Here is a 17863-nt window from a genome sequence, read left to right on the forward strand (position 1 = left end):
GCTCATAAGTAGGAAGAGCAGGAATGATAGCTTTTGAGGTGATGTATAAATAGGGCACAGAGCTTAGGCATCACTGTATACAAGTAGGTCCCCTCCTCTCCTGCCTCCCCTCTCCTCCCTTTTTTGCTGTGTAGGTAATTGTTAATGAATGTCAAATAGAACCATTGAAGAACATGATTAAGAGAAATTATTCTCAGGTGGAATTGTCTAATTTGATAAATATGATTTTAACCCTCGTGATGGATTTGTTTAAAAGGCAGTCAAAGTTGGTTAATTCACAGAGGCAATTTTATTGCTGGCAAAGATATCAAAATTACAGAATTTTATTTAAAGTAAATTGAAAGTTATATATGCTACAGTAGGTAGAGGTCATTGACTGAGTTAGTGGGTTTTACTGTTGATGCATGGTAATATTCACGTTATAATTTTGTCAAAACTGTAGGTGTTAGCTAGGGCAGTTGAAATAAATTAGGGCATGTTTTATAGGCTCCAAAGCTTTATTTTGGAGCCTATATATAAAAGTGTTTGTAGTTATTCCTTTCATTTTAGTTATTTGAGTAAATTTTGACAGTTTTTGAAAGTAAGTTGGTCATTCTGGGGAGCACATTTATGTATTCAATGTAGTAAAGAGTGTTTTTTTTGAGAAACTGGAAGAGTGCTGTTTTGCATATAAGATTTTTCGTTTGTAAAGCTCGCTGTATCTGCATTTGCAGTTTTAATAAGAGATGTGGAAAAGTGGTTTTCCCTTTTTGGCACCTTCACAATTAATTGTTTAGGTGATATTAACAAGTAGATATCTGTATTACACTTTTATTTGGCTTACCTTGCTGATCTAACATCTTCGGTCTTAAAATATTATCAGTTAAAGATAATTAAGTGAGGAATTCTCCTGGGTACCATGTAGTAGGAAGACATGGGAGACAGATGGTTATACCAGGTGCAACATGTCACTAGTCAAGAGGGTAGTCATTTAGTGCCTACTTGGAAAAATGCTACAAGAAATATAAACTTCATAAGGCTCATAATCATAAAATTCACTTATGATTATTTGGTCTTAGAATTCAATTTATGTGAATTGATCTAATTATGTAAATCTTGATGTTATGATGTTTGTGCAAAGAGTGGTCTTAGTAACTTCATAAATGATTTTAGGCATGGTTATGACAGTTTTGTTAAGTTATAATACATTTACTATCTCACAAAAATGTTTTGCTAGTGTAATCATTTGCCAAGACGTGGAAAAAGCAATGTGTAGTAAATTGACCTCTTGTTTTACTTTGCATTTACTTATTTATTTCAGAGATGAGTGACTACTGATTGGATTGTTAGAGAGTACCACATAATTTCTCTTTGAGGTGATGAAATAAACTAAATAAAAGGGAAGAAGTGGGAGAATAGTATTTGTTAAATCCTTCAGTGTGTTGGTTGTTATATTAGATGCTTTCCAAATATTATTTTACAAACCTATGAGGATTTTGGCTGCATTCAGAGCTAATAGGTGAACACTAAGACATGGAGAAGATTTTATCAGAGGTCCTAAAAGGTAGAGCAAAAATTTACATGCTGATCTTTCTTTTTTTTTCTTTCTTTCTTTTTTCTTTTTAAGGCAATGTCTTACCCTGTCATCCAGGCTGGAGTGCAGTAGCATGATCACGGCTCACTGCAGCCTCATCCTCCTAGGCCCAAGTGATTCTGCCACCTCAGCCTCCTTAGTAACTGGGACTACAGTCACATGCCAGACCTGACCATTTTTTGTATTTTTTGGTAGAGATTGGGTTTCACCATATTGCCCAGGCTGGTCTTGAACACCTGAGCTCAAGCAATCTGCTTGCCTCAGCCTCCCAAAGTGCTGGGATTACAGGTGCCAGCCACTGTGCCCAGTCCAACATGCTGTTCTTTCTAAATTCCAAAATTCATGTTCATTTTGCTACATCACATTCAAATTGGTATGTATACTAGCTCTGTGACAAAAATTTATTTGGGGGATTATTTTTAACATTGAATTTCTTAGAGTAACAGGAATAAATTAAAATTTGAAAATTAAATAATATGGAAAACTAGTAGTTTCTTTTGAAATAGAGATTCCAGTTTTAAAAGTATCTTAAAAATTTTTAATAAGACTTTTTGCCAAATGTATTTAAGGATCAAAGTACTTCTTGATGAATCACTTTTTATCGTATTGATGCCTTTGACTCATCTTAGTTTGTCTGCATGTAGTTATTACCAATTCGTGAGGAATGGCCGTTTCAAAGGTTACCATAAATGAAGTAAAAGATCTTCAGTCACACTGCTTGGCTTTAATTCCTTACTCTACCCTTTCTTACTGTTGTGACGTTTGGCAAGTTACTTTAGCTTCTGTACTTCCTGTTTGTTTGTTGTTTTCCTTTTATTGGTGATAATAAGTCTCTGTCTCCTAGGATCTCCTAGGTTGTTGTGGAGATTGAGTTAAGTAATTCAGGATCTCAACATGTTATTAGCATTTATTAACTCTCAATGAATTTGTTGAGATGAAGAACATTTGCTAGAATTTTATATACACATCAACTCATTTTGCTTTAGTAATTTTTTTGTTGGTTGGTTTGTTTTTGAGACGGAGTCTCGCTCTGTCACCCAGGCTGGAGTGCATTGGTGCAATTTTGGCTCATTGCAACCTCCGCCTCCCGGGTTCAAGCAATTCTCCTGCCTCAGCCACCCGAGTAGCTGGGATTACAGATGTGCGACACCACACTCAGCTAATTTTTGTATTTTTAGTAGAGACAGGGCTTCACCATGTTGGCCAGGCTGGTCTCAAACTCCTGGCCTCAAGTGATCCACCCACCTTGGCCTCCCAATGTGCTAGTATTACAGGTGTGAGCCACTGCGCCCAGCCTTGCTTTAGTAATTTTTTTTGTACTTGGGAAAACCTACTTAGCGTACTCCACGTTTTTAGAATGTTTATCTGTTTTATTCCATTTCATTAATTCAGCTTTCATTTCCAATTATTCTAGATTCACACATTTTTTCAGGAGGCTCATAAGTAGGAAGAGATGGTAGTAGAGATGGTATCGTGGCTATGTTATTAGGATTTTTGCTTTTCTTTGTAGTATGTAATAACTCTACTGTTACAACTGCATACTTCCTCTTCCCTGTAGCACCAAACCTTCTTCTTGTACAGTCTCCGATTTCAATAAATGGCTTCAATAGGCCAGAAACCTTGGAGTCTTCTTTAGGTACCTGATTTTGAAATTACAGTAGGCCCCCTTATCCAAGGGATGTGGTAGACCTTTGATATCTACTTTAGAATCATATGAATTTGTGTCTGTTTTGAATCATGATATTTTCTTTATAAATTCTTAATTTGACCTTCCTTTTATTGTAAAGAAACTGAAAATTCTGAACTTCTTAATAACTAAGTCTTTACAAATTGTTTTTCAAAAACTTTGAAATGCTAGTGTGATTTTGTATACTATCTAAAAATGCCATTTTCTTTGCGTTTGGCCAAATAGTGATCCTGTGTCTGAAATGATAAAATCAACTTAAAATTTAAAAAATAATTAGCATTACCTTAATGTTTTCTTTTTCTTTTGTTCTCTTAGCTTCTTAATGAAGAGGATAACTCAGAATCATCGGCTATAGAGCAGCCATCTACTTCAAACCCGGCACCACAGATTGTGCAGGCTGCGTCTTCAGCACCAGCACTTGAAACTGACTCTTCCCCTCCACCATATAGTAGTATTACTGTGGAAGTACCTACAACTTCAGGTATGAAACATCTAGTAATGTTTTTATTAGTTCTTTTTTTTTTGACATTTTGGTTTTGTGTAATTATCAAGTCTGTTAATGGGCTTATAAACATATATACACGGATATTTATATATGTATATATATACTGTGTGCACATATAAATATACAAATGTGCACACACATATATGTGTGTATGTATATATGTGTACATACCTATATAGCCATAAAACAAGATGATGGTGAGTGTGAATGAGAATGTGGTATGTGTGACTGTAGGTGAAGGTTGTACATAGTGATATCCCATACATATGATAATTATTGAATACAAGGCAGTAATTCCTGTTTGCTACTGTTCATCTTATTCAGGTCACTCTAAAGAACTAATCTATTTTTCTGGCTACAATTTTTATTTCCTAAGCAATGATAAATTATTCAGTTTGATCACTTTTGTATACCTGTGTGATTTAGTATACTATCTGATGATTGTTTTAATTTTGTATGTGATTATAACTTCTTTAGTCTAATAATTTCTAAATAATTCTAAATAACTTCTCTAAATATTTTATATACTCATTATGAAACATTTTCATTTTAAAAATCAGTTACTGAAAAATATTTTAACAGAAAAAATTTTTCACTAGAACTTTTCATCTTATTCTGTAGTTAACATCATCTACTGCTCTCAAATTAATGCCAGCTTTCTCTGGTTACCATTTTTGCATTTGGAATGTGTAAACTCAATATTTTTTCTACCAAATTCATTTACTTTTTTTGTGTAGTTAATGAAAATCATTTTTTCATGGTGTCCTCACTAATGAAGCTAATACATGCTTACTCCTTTTATTTGGTTTTGGTTTTGTTTTTTTTTTTGAGACGGAGTCTCACTCTGTCACCCAGGCTGGAGTGCAATGGCCCAATCTCGGCTCACTGCAAGCTCTGCCTCCCAGGTTCACGCCATTCTCCTGCCTCAGCCTCCTGAGTAGCTGGGATTACAGGCGCCCACCACCACGCCTGGCTAATTTTGTTTTTGTATTCTTAGTAGAGACGGGGTTTCACCATGTTAGCCAGGATGCTCTCGATCTCCTGACCTCCTGATCCACCTGCCTCGGCCTCCCAAAGTGCAGGGATTACAGACGTGAGCCACCGTGCCCGGCCTACTCCTTTTATTTGTCTAAAATGTTTATTTGATGATTATGCTTGCTCATTGCCCAGTTTTATGCACAGTTTTTATGTTGATAACAATTTTGTCTTTAGCTATAAGATTTAACAGCTGGTTTGATGCCTGTTAAAATTTATTATATGCTAAATAGTAATTCTTCAATATTTTACAAGTTTTCACAATATAATAATAAGACTTTGCTACCTTAGATTAAAAAAATTAATTTGATTGTAATTTTGAAGAAAGAAAATGAGTTGTTTTCCCACTGATGTTTGTCTGAGTAATGAAAGATACTATGAATAATTTTAAGAGTGAAATTGTGATCCCTTTGTTGTGACTACCATTGCTATTGCTGTGTAACAAACTACCCAAAATGTAATAGAGTAAAATATCAATCATTTAATACTGTTAATTCTTACTGTTCTGGGAGTGGATTGGGCTGAACTATGCTGTTCTCTCCTGGAGTCCTATGTGACTGTTGTCTGATGGTGGCTGGGGTTGGAATTATCTCAAAAGCTTCTTTTTTCACAAGTTTGGTGGTTTATACTGGCTTCAGCTAGGACCACAGCTGGGGCTACTGGCCAAGACAGTTATATGTGGCTTCTTATTGTGGCTTACACTTCCTCAGTAGATGGTGGCTGGGTTCCAAGAACAAGCATTCTGAGAGAAAGTCAGATGGAAGCTCTATCACCTGTTATGATACTGTCTCAAATGTCACATGGTATCACTTTTGCCATATTTGGTTGTTAGAAATGAGTCACTAAGTTTAGTCCTTATTCAAGAGGAGAGGAATTCATCTCTACTTCTTGATGAGAGGAGTTTTAAAGAACTTGAAGACTAACTTTTAAAACTCTCACAGCTGCATACTTACTCTTCCCTGTAGCACCAAACCTTCTCCTTCTACAGTCTCTCATATTTCAATAAATGGCTTCAGTAGGCCAGAAACCTTGGAGTCTTCTTTTGGTACCTGATTTTAAAATTACAGCAAGCCCTCTTATCCAAGGGAGATATGTTCTCAGAACCCCAGTGGATGCCTAGAACTACAGCTAGCACTGAACCCTATAAATACTGTGTTTTTTTCTATACATAGTGTTTTTTGTTTGTTTTTGTTTTTGTTTTTTTAAGATGGAGTTTCATTCTTGTTGCCCAGGCTGGAGTGCAATGGCGTGATCTTGGCTCACTGCAACCTTCACCTCCCGGGTTCAAGCGATTCTCCTGCTTCAGCCTCCCAAGTAGCTGGGATTACAGGCATGTGCCACCATACCTGGCTACTTTTGTATTTTTATGTTGGTCAGGCTGGTCTCGAACTCCTGACCTCGGGTGATCCGCCTGCCTCGGCCTCCCAAAGTGCCGGGATTACAGGCATGAGCCACTGCGCCCAGCCTATACTGTGTTTTTTTAATATATACATACTTATGATAAAGTTTAGTGTATAAATTAGGCACAGTAAGAGATTAACAACAACTAATAATAAACTAGTTGTTTATTATTATAGCATATTGCCATAACTGGCAATATGCTATAATAAAAGTTATGTGAATGTAGTCCCTCTTTCTCTTGGAATACCCACTCTACTTCATGTGATGATATGAGATGATAAAATGCTTATATGATGAGATGAAGTGAGGTGAATGACATAGGCATTGTGATGTAGTATTAAGGCTACTATTGACCTTCTGATGATATGTCAGAAGGGGGATTGTCTACTTCAGGTGATCCTGGACTGCAAAACCATCGCAATGTCGATGAGTGTGGATCCTTGATAGTTGGAGTTTATTTTGCTGAAACCTTTTGGAAGTACATTGTAACTGGAAGTTGTTGTCTCTTTTTTATTAACTCATTGAAGTATTGCTGCAGAGGTTGTAGTGCTTCAGTGTTCATATGGGTGACTTTGATACTGTGCCCCATTAAGGATCATATTCTATAATTTTGACATTTAATGTCTGCGCCATTTGAAACACTTCAGCAGATTTTGGTAATGGCCACGTTACTGATTCTGCTTCATTTTCTTCTTCATCTTCCTCTTCCTCTGTAGATGACTCTAACTCTTCCATATCCTCATTATTAACACTTCTTGATGGCCATCAGTATGCCCTTCTACTTCTTCACGCATATTGGCAAATCCTTCTCCACCAACTTGTCTTGCTGTGTGATTTTCCTGACTTCTTTGCTGATCCCCAAGAAGCCTTTAAAATCATTCATAACTTTACTCCAAACATTCTTCAGGGAGACATCTACAGTTTCTGGTTTTAATTCATCAGTTGCAGCTTTGATGAATGTTACTGCATCAGCAATAGTGATTTCCAGCACTGTATTATGTCATGTTAGGGTCTGCATCAATTGCTGATCAAATGTGATTAAGTACTAGGCAAGTATATGTGGCCTTGACTGACAAGATGATGCACTGGTCAAGGGACTGAAGCAATGAGGTTATATTTGGAGGTCAAAATAAAACCTTGACATTTTCATTTTCATAGCAAACAGATTCAGGATGGTCAGCTGCATTGTCTATTATTAATAGGACTTTAAATTTCAACTTGTTTTCTTCCAAGTAGTTTTTCACTTCGGGGATGAAGCATTGGTGGAACCATTCCATAAACAAGATGGCTGTCACCCATACTTTCTAATTATGTTGCCAGAATTTGGGCAGATAATTTTTCATTTTTTCTTTGAGGGCACGTGGATTCTTCACTTTGTACACTATGCCTGGCTCTGTCATATGCCCTGCACTGTCACCACACGGTACCTGAGTTAATCTGTCCTTCCATGTTTTATGCCTTGATGCCTCCTTTGTACTTTGATAAATGTCAGTTCTATCAGGCATCTTCTCCCAGAAGAGCCCAGTTTCATCACAATTGAAAGCTTATTTGGATGGTATCCTTTCTCCTTAATCAGCTTCTTCAACTCTGCCAGAAATGCGACAGCAGCTTCTTCATTAGCAGACACAAACTCTCCAGTAATTTTATATTTTTTAGTCCAAACCTAATCCTCAATCTGTGTGACCTTTCTTTATTTGCAGTAAATGGCTCAGTGTCTCTGGTTTCAGGAGATTCCTTGCTGAAATCTTCGTATAGGCTCAGTGCCTTCTGGTGCAACACATTGCCATCAGTCGGAACATGTTTCTGCTTTTGTCCTTCACCTATAAATTTACTTCCTCTTCCATCTTAACTAAGCACTTATCACACACTGTGGCCAAAACTTTTGCAGTTTGAGATGTGACAGCAAAACTAGCACAAATTTCTTTTTCCTTCACAATTTCACAGATAGAAGATTCGTTTTTACTGTAGATCTTAGCAACCTCAGCCTACGTTTTTTTTCTTTATTAAGGCAAGAACTTTCACTTTTTCACTTACAGGTAGCCCTTCATGGCTCTCTTTGGCATATCTGAATTGCCAGCATCTCTACTCTTGTGTTTTGGAGCCATTATTAAGTAAAATAGAGTTATTTGAATACAAGTACTGCAATACTTCAGTCGTAGATTTGATAACCTAGAGTTGCTAAATGACTGATGGGTGGGTAGTGTTGACAGCGTGTATACACTGGACAAAGGGATGATTCACATCCTGGCCAGGACACAGTGGGTTGGTGTGAGATTTTATCATGATATTCAGAACAATGCACAATTTAAAACTTATGAGTTGTTTATTTCTACAGTTTTTTATTGAATATGTCTGGATTGCAGTTGACCTTGGGGTCACTGAAACTGTGGAAAGCAAAACCATGCATAAGGCAGAACTACTGTGTATGGTTTTTCTCTTTTAATTTTTGATGAAATGAAATATGCTATTGTATGTCTTTAAGCTAGGCCATCTCCATGTTCTGAAATACACAGTTTTCATGCCATGTTCTAATCTCTTCTGGATTTAGATTTGTGAATATTTTGAAGTTTTTGCAATATTAGTGAGATCTATAACTTTATGCTCTTAGCAGATGGAGAGAAGAGGTGGAGCTGCTAAAACTTCAGACAGAAGATGCTGTAGTATGACTAGGGTGCTGGTGGTGAAGAGTATGTGGATTCAAGCAATATGTGGGAAGTAAAAATAATGCCTTGGTGACAGATTGGATAAGGATGAGGGAGAAGGGGTTAAGAATGATGCCCATGTATTACTGAAAAGGAACAGGTTTGGGATGAAGATCAAAATGTTATTTTTTGGCCATGTTGAATTTTAGGTGCCTTTGAGAACTAAAGAGGATATATCAAATAGGCAGTCAAGTGATAACAAATAGACCCACATCAAATAAGCCTGAAATTCAGAGGAGAGGTTTGGGCTAGAAATAAATGTTGTAAATCAACTGCGTATAGTTGGTAGTTGAATTCTTAATCCATGAATGAAATAGCAAGGAAGAGAGTAGAGAGGAGGAAGAAGTTGTCTATGCTGAGGAACTACCACATTTAACAGTGAGTAGGGGAAGATGAGCAGGTCAACAAAAGAGAAGCTGGAGAGGTATGAGAAACACTAGGATAGAGTCATCCAAGGAGAATGAAGTTAGATAAAGGGTAACACAAGAACCTTGAAGACTAGCAACACAACTAAAGAAGAACTATTAGGCAGGTAGGAGAGGACTCTGAAAAGAATATTCTAGAAGCCAAGAGAGGAGAGAATTTTAAAAAGAAGTGGCTGGTCAAGAATTTAAAAAGATTATACCTAGCACTTACTATGTGCTTACTGCATACCTGCCCTTTCTCCCAAGTTCTTAGGTATATAGCTCATCTGATTTTCCAGCCATCCTGAGTAAATCACATCTGTAAAAATGAGGCTCATTTTACAGAGGAGAAAACAATCATGGAGAATTAAATAACTTGCCTGTGTTCACATAGCTTCTCAGTGGTAAAGACAGAATTCGAACTCAGATGTATCTAATTCTAAAGTCCACAGTCATGTTTTATAATTGCAGTGTCCTGTGATTTTGGCTATTTGAAGGTCACTGGTGCCTTTTGCCATAATGGTTTCTTTGGAGTGTTACAAATAGAAACCTAGCATATAATGGGTTAAAAAGAGCACAGAGAGGAAGCGAAGACAGCAAGTGACTTTAATAACTAACAAATGGAAGCATCACACATGCTCAAAATAGGGGAATCATTAAATACATTTTCAAATGATAGTATGTTTAAATATTGCATAAACATTAAAATTAGGTTTTTTGAAGACCGTTTACTGATATCACACACTTTGAAATAGCAAATTTAAAAAGTAGAATATAAAATGACATATATGATGTGATCCCCATTATTTAAGAAATAGATGAACATTTCCACCTAAAGGAAATTCCAAAATATGTTAAAAATAATCACTTAGTCTGGATGGTATAGTAATTGGGTTGTTTTCACTTTCTTTAAAGATGTATGGTCATATGCTGCATAACAACATTTTGGCCAGCGACGACTGCATGTGTATACAATGGTGCTGAAAAGTTTCTGTCACCTAGTGACATGGTAGCTGTCGTAAGGTTGCACTACTCAGTGTTTGTGGCAGTGTTGGTGTAAACATATCCAATACTTTGTCAGTTGTGTACAAGTCTAACACATACAATTATGTACAGTATATAATACTTGATAATGGTAATGGTATATAATACTTGATATTACTGCTTTGTATATTTATTAATCTTAATTATTATTTTAGAGTGTATTCCTTCTACTTATAAAAAACAAATTAACTGTAAAACAGCCTCAGGCAGATCTTTTCAGGAGGTATTCCAGAAGGCGTTTGTTATCATAGGAGATGACAGCTCCATGTGTGTTATTGCCCTTGACGACCTTCCAGTGGGACAAATGTGGAGGTGGAAGACAATAATATTGACGATCCTGACCATTTGTAGGCCTAAGCTAATGTGCGTGTTTGTGTTGCAGTTTTTAATAAAAAAGCTAGCCATGCACAGTGGCACATGCCTATAATCCCAGTACTTTGGGAGGCTGAGGTGGGAGAATCACAGCCTAGGAGTTTGAGACCAGCCTGGGCAACTTGGTGAAACCCCCGTCAACAAAAAATACAAAAATTAGCTGGGTGTGGCAGTGCACACCCGTAGTCCCAGCTACTTGGGAGTCTGAGGTGAGAGAATTGATTGAGACTGGGAAGTTGAGGCTGAAGTGAGCCATGTGCCACTACACTCCAGCCTGGGTGACTGAGTGAGACCTTGTCTCAAAAAAAAAGTTTAAAAAATTTAAAAAATAGAAAAAAGATTGTGGAATAAGGATGTAAAAAAGAAAATATTTTTGTACACTGTACAATGGGTTTGTGTTTTAAGCTGTGTTCTTATAAAAGAGTCACTAAGTTAAATTTAAAAGTATATAAAGTAAAAATACAGAAAGCTGAGATTCATTATTGAAGGAAGAAAAATATTTTAAAATAAATCTAGGGCAGCCTAGGTGTATAGTGTTTATAAAGTCTACGGTAGTGTACAGTAATATCCTAGGCCTTCACGTTCACTCGTCACTCACTCACTGACTCACCCAGAGCAACTTCCAGTCTTCTAAGCTCTGTTCATTGTAGGTGCCCTATCCAGGTAGGCCACTTTATAATATTTTAGAACATATTTTTACTGTACTTTTTCTATGTTTAGATGTATTTATATAACAGATACTTAACATTGTGTTGCAGTTGCCTAGAGTATTCAGTACAGTAACATGCTGTACAGGTTTGTAGTCTGTGAGCAATAGGCTATATACCATATAGCCTAGTTGTGTAGTAGGCTCTACACTCTAGGTTTATATAAGTACACTCTATGATGTTCCACAAAGACTAAATTGCTTAACACATGTCTCAGAACATATCCGTGTTAGTAAGTGATGCATGACTGTATTTTAAACATGAGCTCTGCTAGATTTTGCAGAGATTATATTCTCCATTAGGTCACTTTTTGGCTAGTTTTTATAGATCTGAGTAACATAAATAATAATACGTGACATTTGTGTAATGCTTCACAGTTTACAGAGTCCTCTTGAATACTCTTCTATTTTATCCCATAATAGCAAGTAATAGCCCTGCTGTGTCAGTTTTATGGATGAGAAAGTGGAGCTTCATAGTGCTTAAGTGATTAGCTTGAGGTCACACAACTTCTAAGAGGAGGATTTGGAGCTGGAGCTCGCCAGACTTTAAATCCTCCTGGTTGAGAACCACTCTTTTAAAAGGGTAGATAAAGATAAGTAAAATTTAAAAATGAAAATTAAAGCTGTAGCAATTGAGTTTTCCTACCCAACTTTCATCTATTAGTGGTAGGGATTTTTTTTTTCTATCTTGAGTATTAAAACCTTTCAAAAATTTACATTCTTGTGATTATAAAAGGTCACATCTCCTTGGATAATGTTTGCCATTGTTCCAGTTTTTAAAATTTACAGTTTTAATGTTACTGCCTTAAAATTTGTAAACATTGTTTTTACTTAGATTTTGCTTCTACTCTTTCAGAACTAAAGAAATCTGTTTACTTGACCACTTATGTTTTTGCATCCTGATAATAAATCTTTTCTAAGAATTTGACTCTTGTCTCTTGTGTTTGGTAACATTCAGTATTATACTGCTAGTACCAATTCCATGTGATTAGATTAAAAATGACTTGACTTCAAGTCCTTAGCTCTTATTGATAGCACTAAAAATTGTTTTAAGACCTATATGCATGAAAATACAGTAGAAGTATTGCTAGAGTAAAATGTATTTTTAGGTTGGAAATGCAAGAAATTCTGTTAGAGAAAATTGTAAACAAATGTAAAAAAATAAAAGCATACTTCAGAAATATTGCTGGGTCATTTTCAGACTACTGAAGTAAAGCGAATATCTCAGTGAAGAGAGTCATATGAATTTTTTGGTTTCCCAGTGCATACAAAACTTATGTTTACACTATACTCTTAAGGGTGCAGTAGCATTGTGTTTAAAAAATGTACATATCTTCATTTAAAACTTTGCTGCTAAAAGATGCTAATGATCATCAGAGCTTCAGTGAGTCTTAATCTTTTTCCTGGTGGAAGATCTTGCCTCAGTGTTGATGGCTACTGACTGATCAGGGTGGTGGTTGCTGAATGTTGGGGTGGCTATGGCAATTTCTTTTCTTTTTTTTAGAGACAGGATTCAGTGGCGCTTTCGTAGCTCACTGTAGTCTTGGACTCCTGGGCTCAAGCAATACTCCTGCCTCAGCCTCCTGAGTAGCTAGTACTACAGGGACAGCTATTTAAAAAAAAATAATAATGTTTTTAAAGATGGAGTCTCCCCATGTTGCCCAGGCAGGTCTCAAACTCCTGGCTTCAAGTGATCCTTTTGCCTCAGCTTCTCGAATAGCTGGGATTACAGGTGCCAGCTGCTGTGCCCAGCTCCAACTGTGGCAATTTGTTAAAATAAGACAGCAATGAAGTTTGCTACACCAATTGACTCTTTGTTTTACAAAAGAATTGTCTGTAGCATGCAGTGCTGTTTATGGCATTTTACCCACACTAGGACTTCTTCCAAAACTGGAGTCAATTCTCAATCCCTGCCACTGCTTTGTCAGTTAAACTTATGTAATCTAAGTCCTTTTTTGTCATTTCAACGATTTTCACAACATCTTCACCAGGAGTATCTCCCATCTCAAGAAATCACTTTCTTTGCTCATCCATAAGAAGCAACTGTTCATTCATTTAAGTTTTACCATGAGATTGCAGCAATTCAGTCACATTTTCAGGCCTCACTTCTGATTGTACTTCTCTTGCTGTTTCTCCCACGTCTGCAATTACTTTCTCCACTGAAGTCTTGAACCCCTTGGTCATCTATGAGGGTTGGAATCAACTTCCAACTCCTGTTAATGTTCATATTTTGACCTTCTCCCATGATCATGAATGTTTTTAATGGCATCTAGAATAGTGAATCCTTTCCAGAAGCTTTTCAGTTTACTTTGTCCAGATCCATCAGAGAAATCACTATCTGTGGCAGCAATCGTCTTATGAAATATAGCTCTAAAATCATAAGACTTGAAAGTCAGAATGACCCCTTGATCCATGGGCTGCAGAATGGATGTTGTGTTAGTAGGCATGAAAACAACATTAATCTTCTTGTACATCTCCTTCAGAGGTCTTGAGTGACCAGGTGCATTGTCAGTGAGCAGTAATATTTTGAAAGTCATCTTTTTTTCCTGAGCTTTCAACAGTGGACTTAAAACATTCAGAAAAACCATGCTGTAAACAGGTGTGCTGTCATCAGGCTTTGTTGTTGTTCCATTTATGGAGCACGGAGTAGACTGAGCATAATTCTTAAGGGCTCTATGATCTTCAGAATGGTAAATGAGCATTGGCTTCAACTTAAAGTTCCCAGCTGAATTAAATCCTTACAAGAGAGTCAGCCTGTCCTTTGAAGCTTTGAAACCGGGAATTGACTCCTCTCTAGCTGTGAAAGTCCTAGAAGGCATCTTCCAGTAGAAAGCTGTCATCTACATTGCAAATCTGTTGTTTAGCATAGCCGCCGTCATCAATGATCTTAGCTAGATGTTCTGCATAATTTGCTGCGGCTTCTACTTCAGCATTTGCTGCTTCATGTTGCAGTTTTATGAAGATGGCTTTTTTGATTTAGCCTTATAAACCAACCTCTGCCAGCTGCCAACTTTTCTTCTTTACCTTCCTCACTTCACTCAGTCTTCATAGAATTGAAGAGAGTCAGCACCTTGCTCTGAACCAGGCTTTGGCATATAGGAATGTTGTGGCTGGTTTGATCTTCTAACTGGAACTAGAATTTACTCCATATCAGCAATAAAGTAGTTTCCCTTTCTTATTACTCATGTGTTCACTGTAGTAGCACTTTTAATTGCCTTCAGGAACTTTTCCTTTGCATTCATAACTTGGCTGTTTGGAGCAAGAGGTCTGGCTTTCAGTGTATCTTTGCTTTTGCCATGCCGTCCTTGCTAGGCTTAATTGTTTCTAGCTTTTGAATTAGAGTGAGAGACGTGTGACAAAACACATACAGTGTTTATCAATTAGGTTTCCTGTGTTCTATGGGCACAGTTTGTGGTGCCCCAAAACAATTACAATAGTGACATCAAAGATCACTGATCACAGATCACCATAAAAGATATAATAATAGCACTGGAAACGTTTGAAATATTGCTAGAAGTACTAAAATAGGACCGAGACACAGAGTGAGCACATGCTCTTGGAAAAATGGTGCTGATACACTTGTTCGATGTGGAATTGCCGCCTCAAACCTTCAGTTTGTAAGAAACACAGTATTTGCAAAATGCACTAAAACAAAGTGTATAAAACCAGGTATGCTTATATAAAACTACTGTAGTTATAATGGAGGAAAATACAAAAGTGATGTCAAACAGTGTGGTGTATGCTACTTTTAGAACCTAAAAGTAGCTTTTTTGTGTGTGTGTCAGTGACTCTAGCATAAGTCTAATGAGTTGATTGACCTGTAGCATTTTACTTTATTACTTATGTTGTAATAAGTGATGGGTTTTATTTTTAAAATAAGCAGTCTGTATTTTCTATTGTAATGTATTTCTGGAGATTATATTTCAAAAATTGGGGCGAGAAATACTTATAAAAGAAAATCTAAGGAACTAGCTGGATAAAGGAAAAATGGGAAGAGAAAGGGACAAGAGTGAAAAAGTAAAACTTCAATCTTTTAGCAAAGGGAAATACTGAATTTGCTTAAGAGATTAGAGCAGTTGCTGAAATCAAGATGTGTAAAAAAATTACCCCTTGTATGTTATTGGAGCAAAGTATTTGGGGTCAGCAGCTTCCTGTGTCTGCCACTTAATGTTTAATATTGTGCAAGTAACAACTTTCCTGAACCTCAGAGATGCTAAGATCAATGTATATAGAAGTGGTATATGAAATGGTTAGTACTATGTAGAGGTTTGTTATTATTATTACTTTTTCTTTTTGCTTTTTTGGCTGTGAGATAGTGGGCAAGTAAACTAAGTTCTTTGTGCATACTAATAAGCACATAGAGGATACTCATATGTTATGAGATTCTTACTTCTCTTGTCTGGCACTCTTTTTCAGAATTTCATTCTAGAGGTTCTTGTTTAGTGTATTAGCCTTTAAACGGTATTTATCCATTCTTTCTCTTTATAATAAATTTGGACTAAAATAAGATATATGATTGTAATAGTAATTTATATATTTTATAGCTTATAACATAGGACTATAATAGCAATAGTAGTCCTGTATTAGTGGCCAATTGTAAATTATTAAGTCATGGCTATGGCTACAAAATTAAATAGATTTTATTGGTTATTCTTTTTGAATTCTTTCTTCAGATACAGAAGTTTATGGTGAGTTTTATCCTGTGCCACCTCCCTATAGCGTTGCTACCTCTCTTCCTACATACGATGAAGCTGAGAAGGCTAAAGCTGCTGCAATGGCAGCTGCAGCAGCAGAAACGTCTCAAAGAGTAAGAAAATTTCATCGTTTCTTTTGATAAAATTATTTTCGTTAATTGATATGTACATTTAGTAATACCAAAAACAGTTCTTTATGTATAAGTGTGTATGTAGATTTTTTTAGAGCATTATGGGTTTGAACTGCACAGGTCTACTTGTATGCAGATTGTTTTAAATAAATATATTGGAAAAATATTTTGGAGATCTGCAGCAATTTGAAAAAACTTGGGACAAATTGCGTAGCCTAGAAATATCGAAAAAATTAAGAAAAGGCATGTCATGAATGTATAAAATACATGTAGATACTAGTTTATGTATTATCGACTGTTTATGTTATCAGTAAGGCTTCTAGTTAACAGTAGGCTGTGAGTCATTAAGTTTTGGGGAAATCAAAGTTATACTCAGATTTTCTACCGCATGCAGGTGGGTCGGTGTCCCTAACCCGTGTGTTGTTGAAGGGTTACTGTATTTGTTCTACTGTTGCTTATGTGTGTGGTCACTTTTGTTGAAATTGGCATTCTCCTAGTTAAATTCACCTTCTCTATCCCTTGACTTCCTCTTTTCTATTGCTCTTCCCCACTTACCACTTCCTAAATTTTGATATCAGGCCCCTCATATGTTAGCCTTTACCTCCCATCCTAACTCACTCACTCTGGTTACCACCACTTGGAAAGTTCTTCTCTTTGCCTGGACCTCAGGTCCATTGACCTCTTTGCTGTCCATGTACTTGTTTCTCTTCTTACATAGTTTGAATTCCATGGCCTGTCATTTTAATTGTGAATCATCTTTTTTTCTATTTATGTTTTCTATATTAGCATAGCCAGTTTAGTGACTGTGAAAGAACTCAAGGTAGCCAAAAACACAGAGAAATGTTACAAGGTCTTCAAATTATTTTTGTCAGCTGTTTTTTTTTAATAACATATTCTATTCTAGAATTTTGGAATGATGATCAAGCATTCTGTCTTCCTCATCTACATGTTTTAGTAATAGAGTTAGAATTAATGAGATACATGTATATTATTCTTTGCTCTGGTAAACGGAGTGGCTGTCTCAGTAATGGAGAGTCGGTGAGATACATACACATCTGCTATTCTGCAGCCAGGTAAGAGGCAGAAATTAGTTACATTTTAGTGTGGCTGCAAGGAGGGCTAGAATTTTTTGCCTTTTTTTTCTTGCTTCAGACTTGAGAGATGCCATTTCAGATCCCTAGATTCACCCCCATTTTGTTCGGGAAAAAGACAAAAAAATCAATTCACCTAGGAAAGCTAGAATTAGGTGAGGAGTCAAGGGAGAGAGATGTGCTTCCATGTATGGCATTCTCCTCTAGCTGCTATGAGGTCAGAGCCCAGTGAGCAGATCCTCTGAGAGAAGAGCATGTGCCCTGGATGTGTTTCTTTTATCAGCAAAAACCCTTTTTATGCCTGCTCCCACTACCCTCTTCCAGCACACAAAGGGTTAAACGTCAACATAAATAGCTTTGGACACAGTTATGAAGGTAGATAGACAGTAAACTCCAAATTTATTTTTTATGCCTTTTCCTTCACAGAGGAGGAAAGTAAGTCTCTTAACACAGTGGCATAATATAGCTGAGTCAATAAGAATTTTTGTTGCTTTGAGGGGAACATCATAGAGAAGGAG

At 36.6% G+C, this 17863-nt stretch overlaps 1 protein-coding gene across 8 annotated transcripts in view; it reads left to right on the forward strand.

Moving 5' to 3' along the window:
* The window catches only part of NDFIP2 (Nedd4 family interacting protein 2), a 79046-nt gene that overhangs the window by 40490 nt on the left and 20693 nt on the right, over positions 1–17863 (forward strand). For all 8 annotated transcript variants that reach the window (XR_008512504.2, XM_054528693.2, XM_054528691.2 and 5 more), the window contains 2 exon segments: positions 3576–3741; positions 16103–16236. Coding sequence is in view for 7 of the 8 variants with exons in the window: in XM_054528693.2 (XP_054384668.2) it covers positions 3576–3741; positions 16103–16236 (300 nt within the window). In the remaining variant the exon portion in view is untranslated.

This window comes from Pongo abelii, chromosome 14 (genome assembly GCF_028885655.2).
Source record: "Pongo abelii isolate AG06213 chromosome 14, NHGRI_mPonAbe1-v2.0_pri, whole genome shotgun sequence".
Taxonomy (NCBI): Eukaryota; Metazoa; Chordata; class Mammalia; order Primates; family Hominidae; genus Pongo; species Pongo abelii.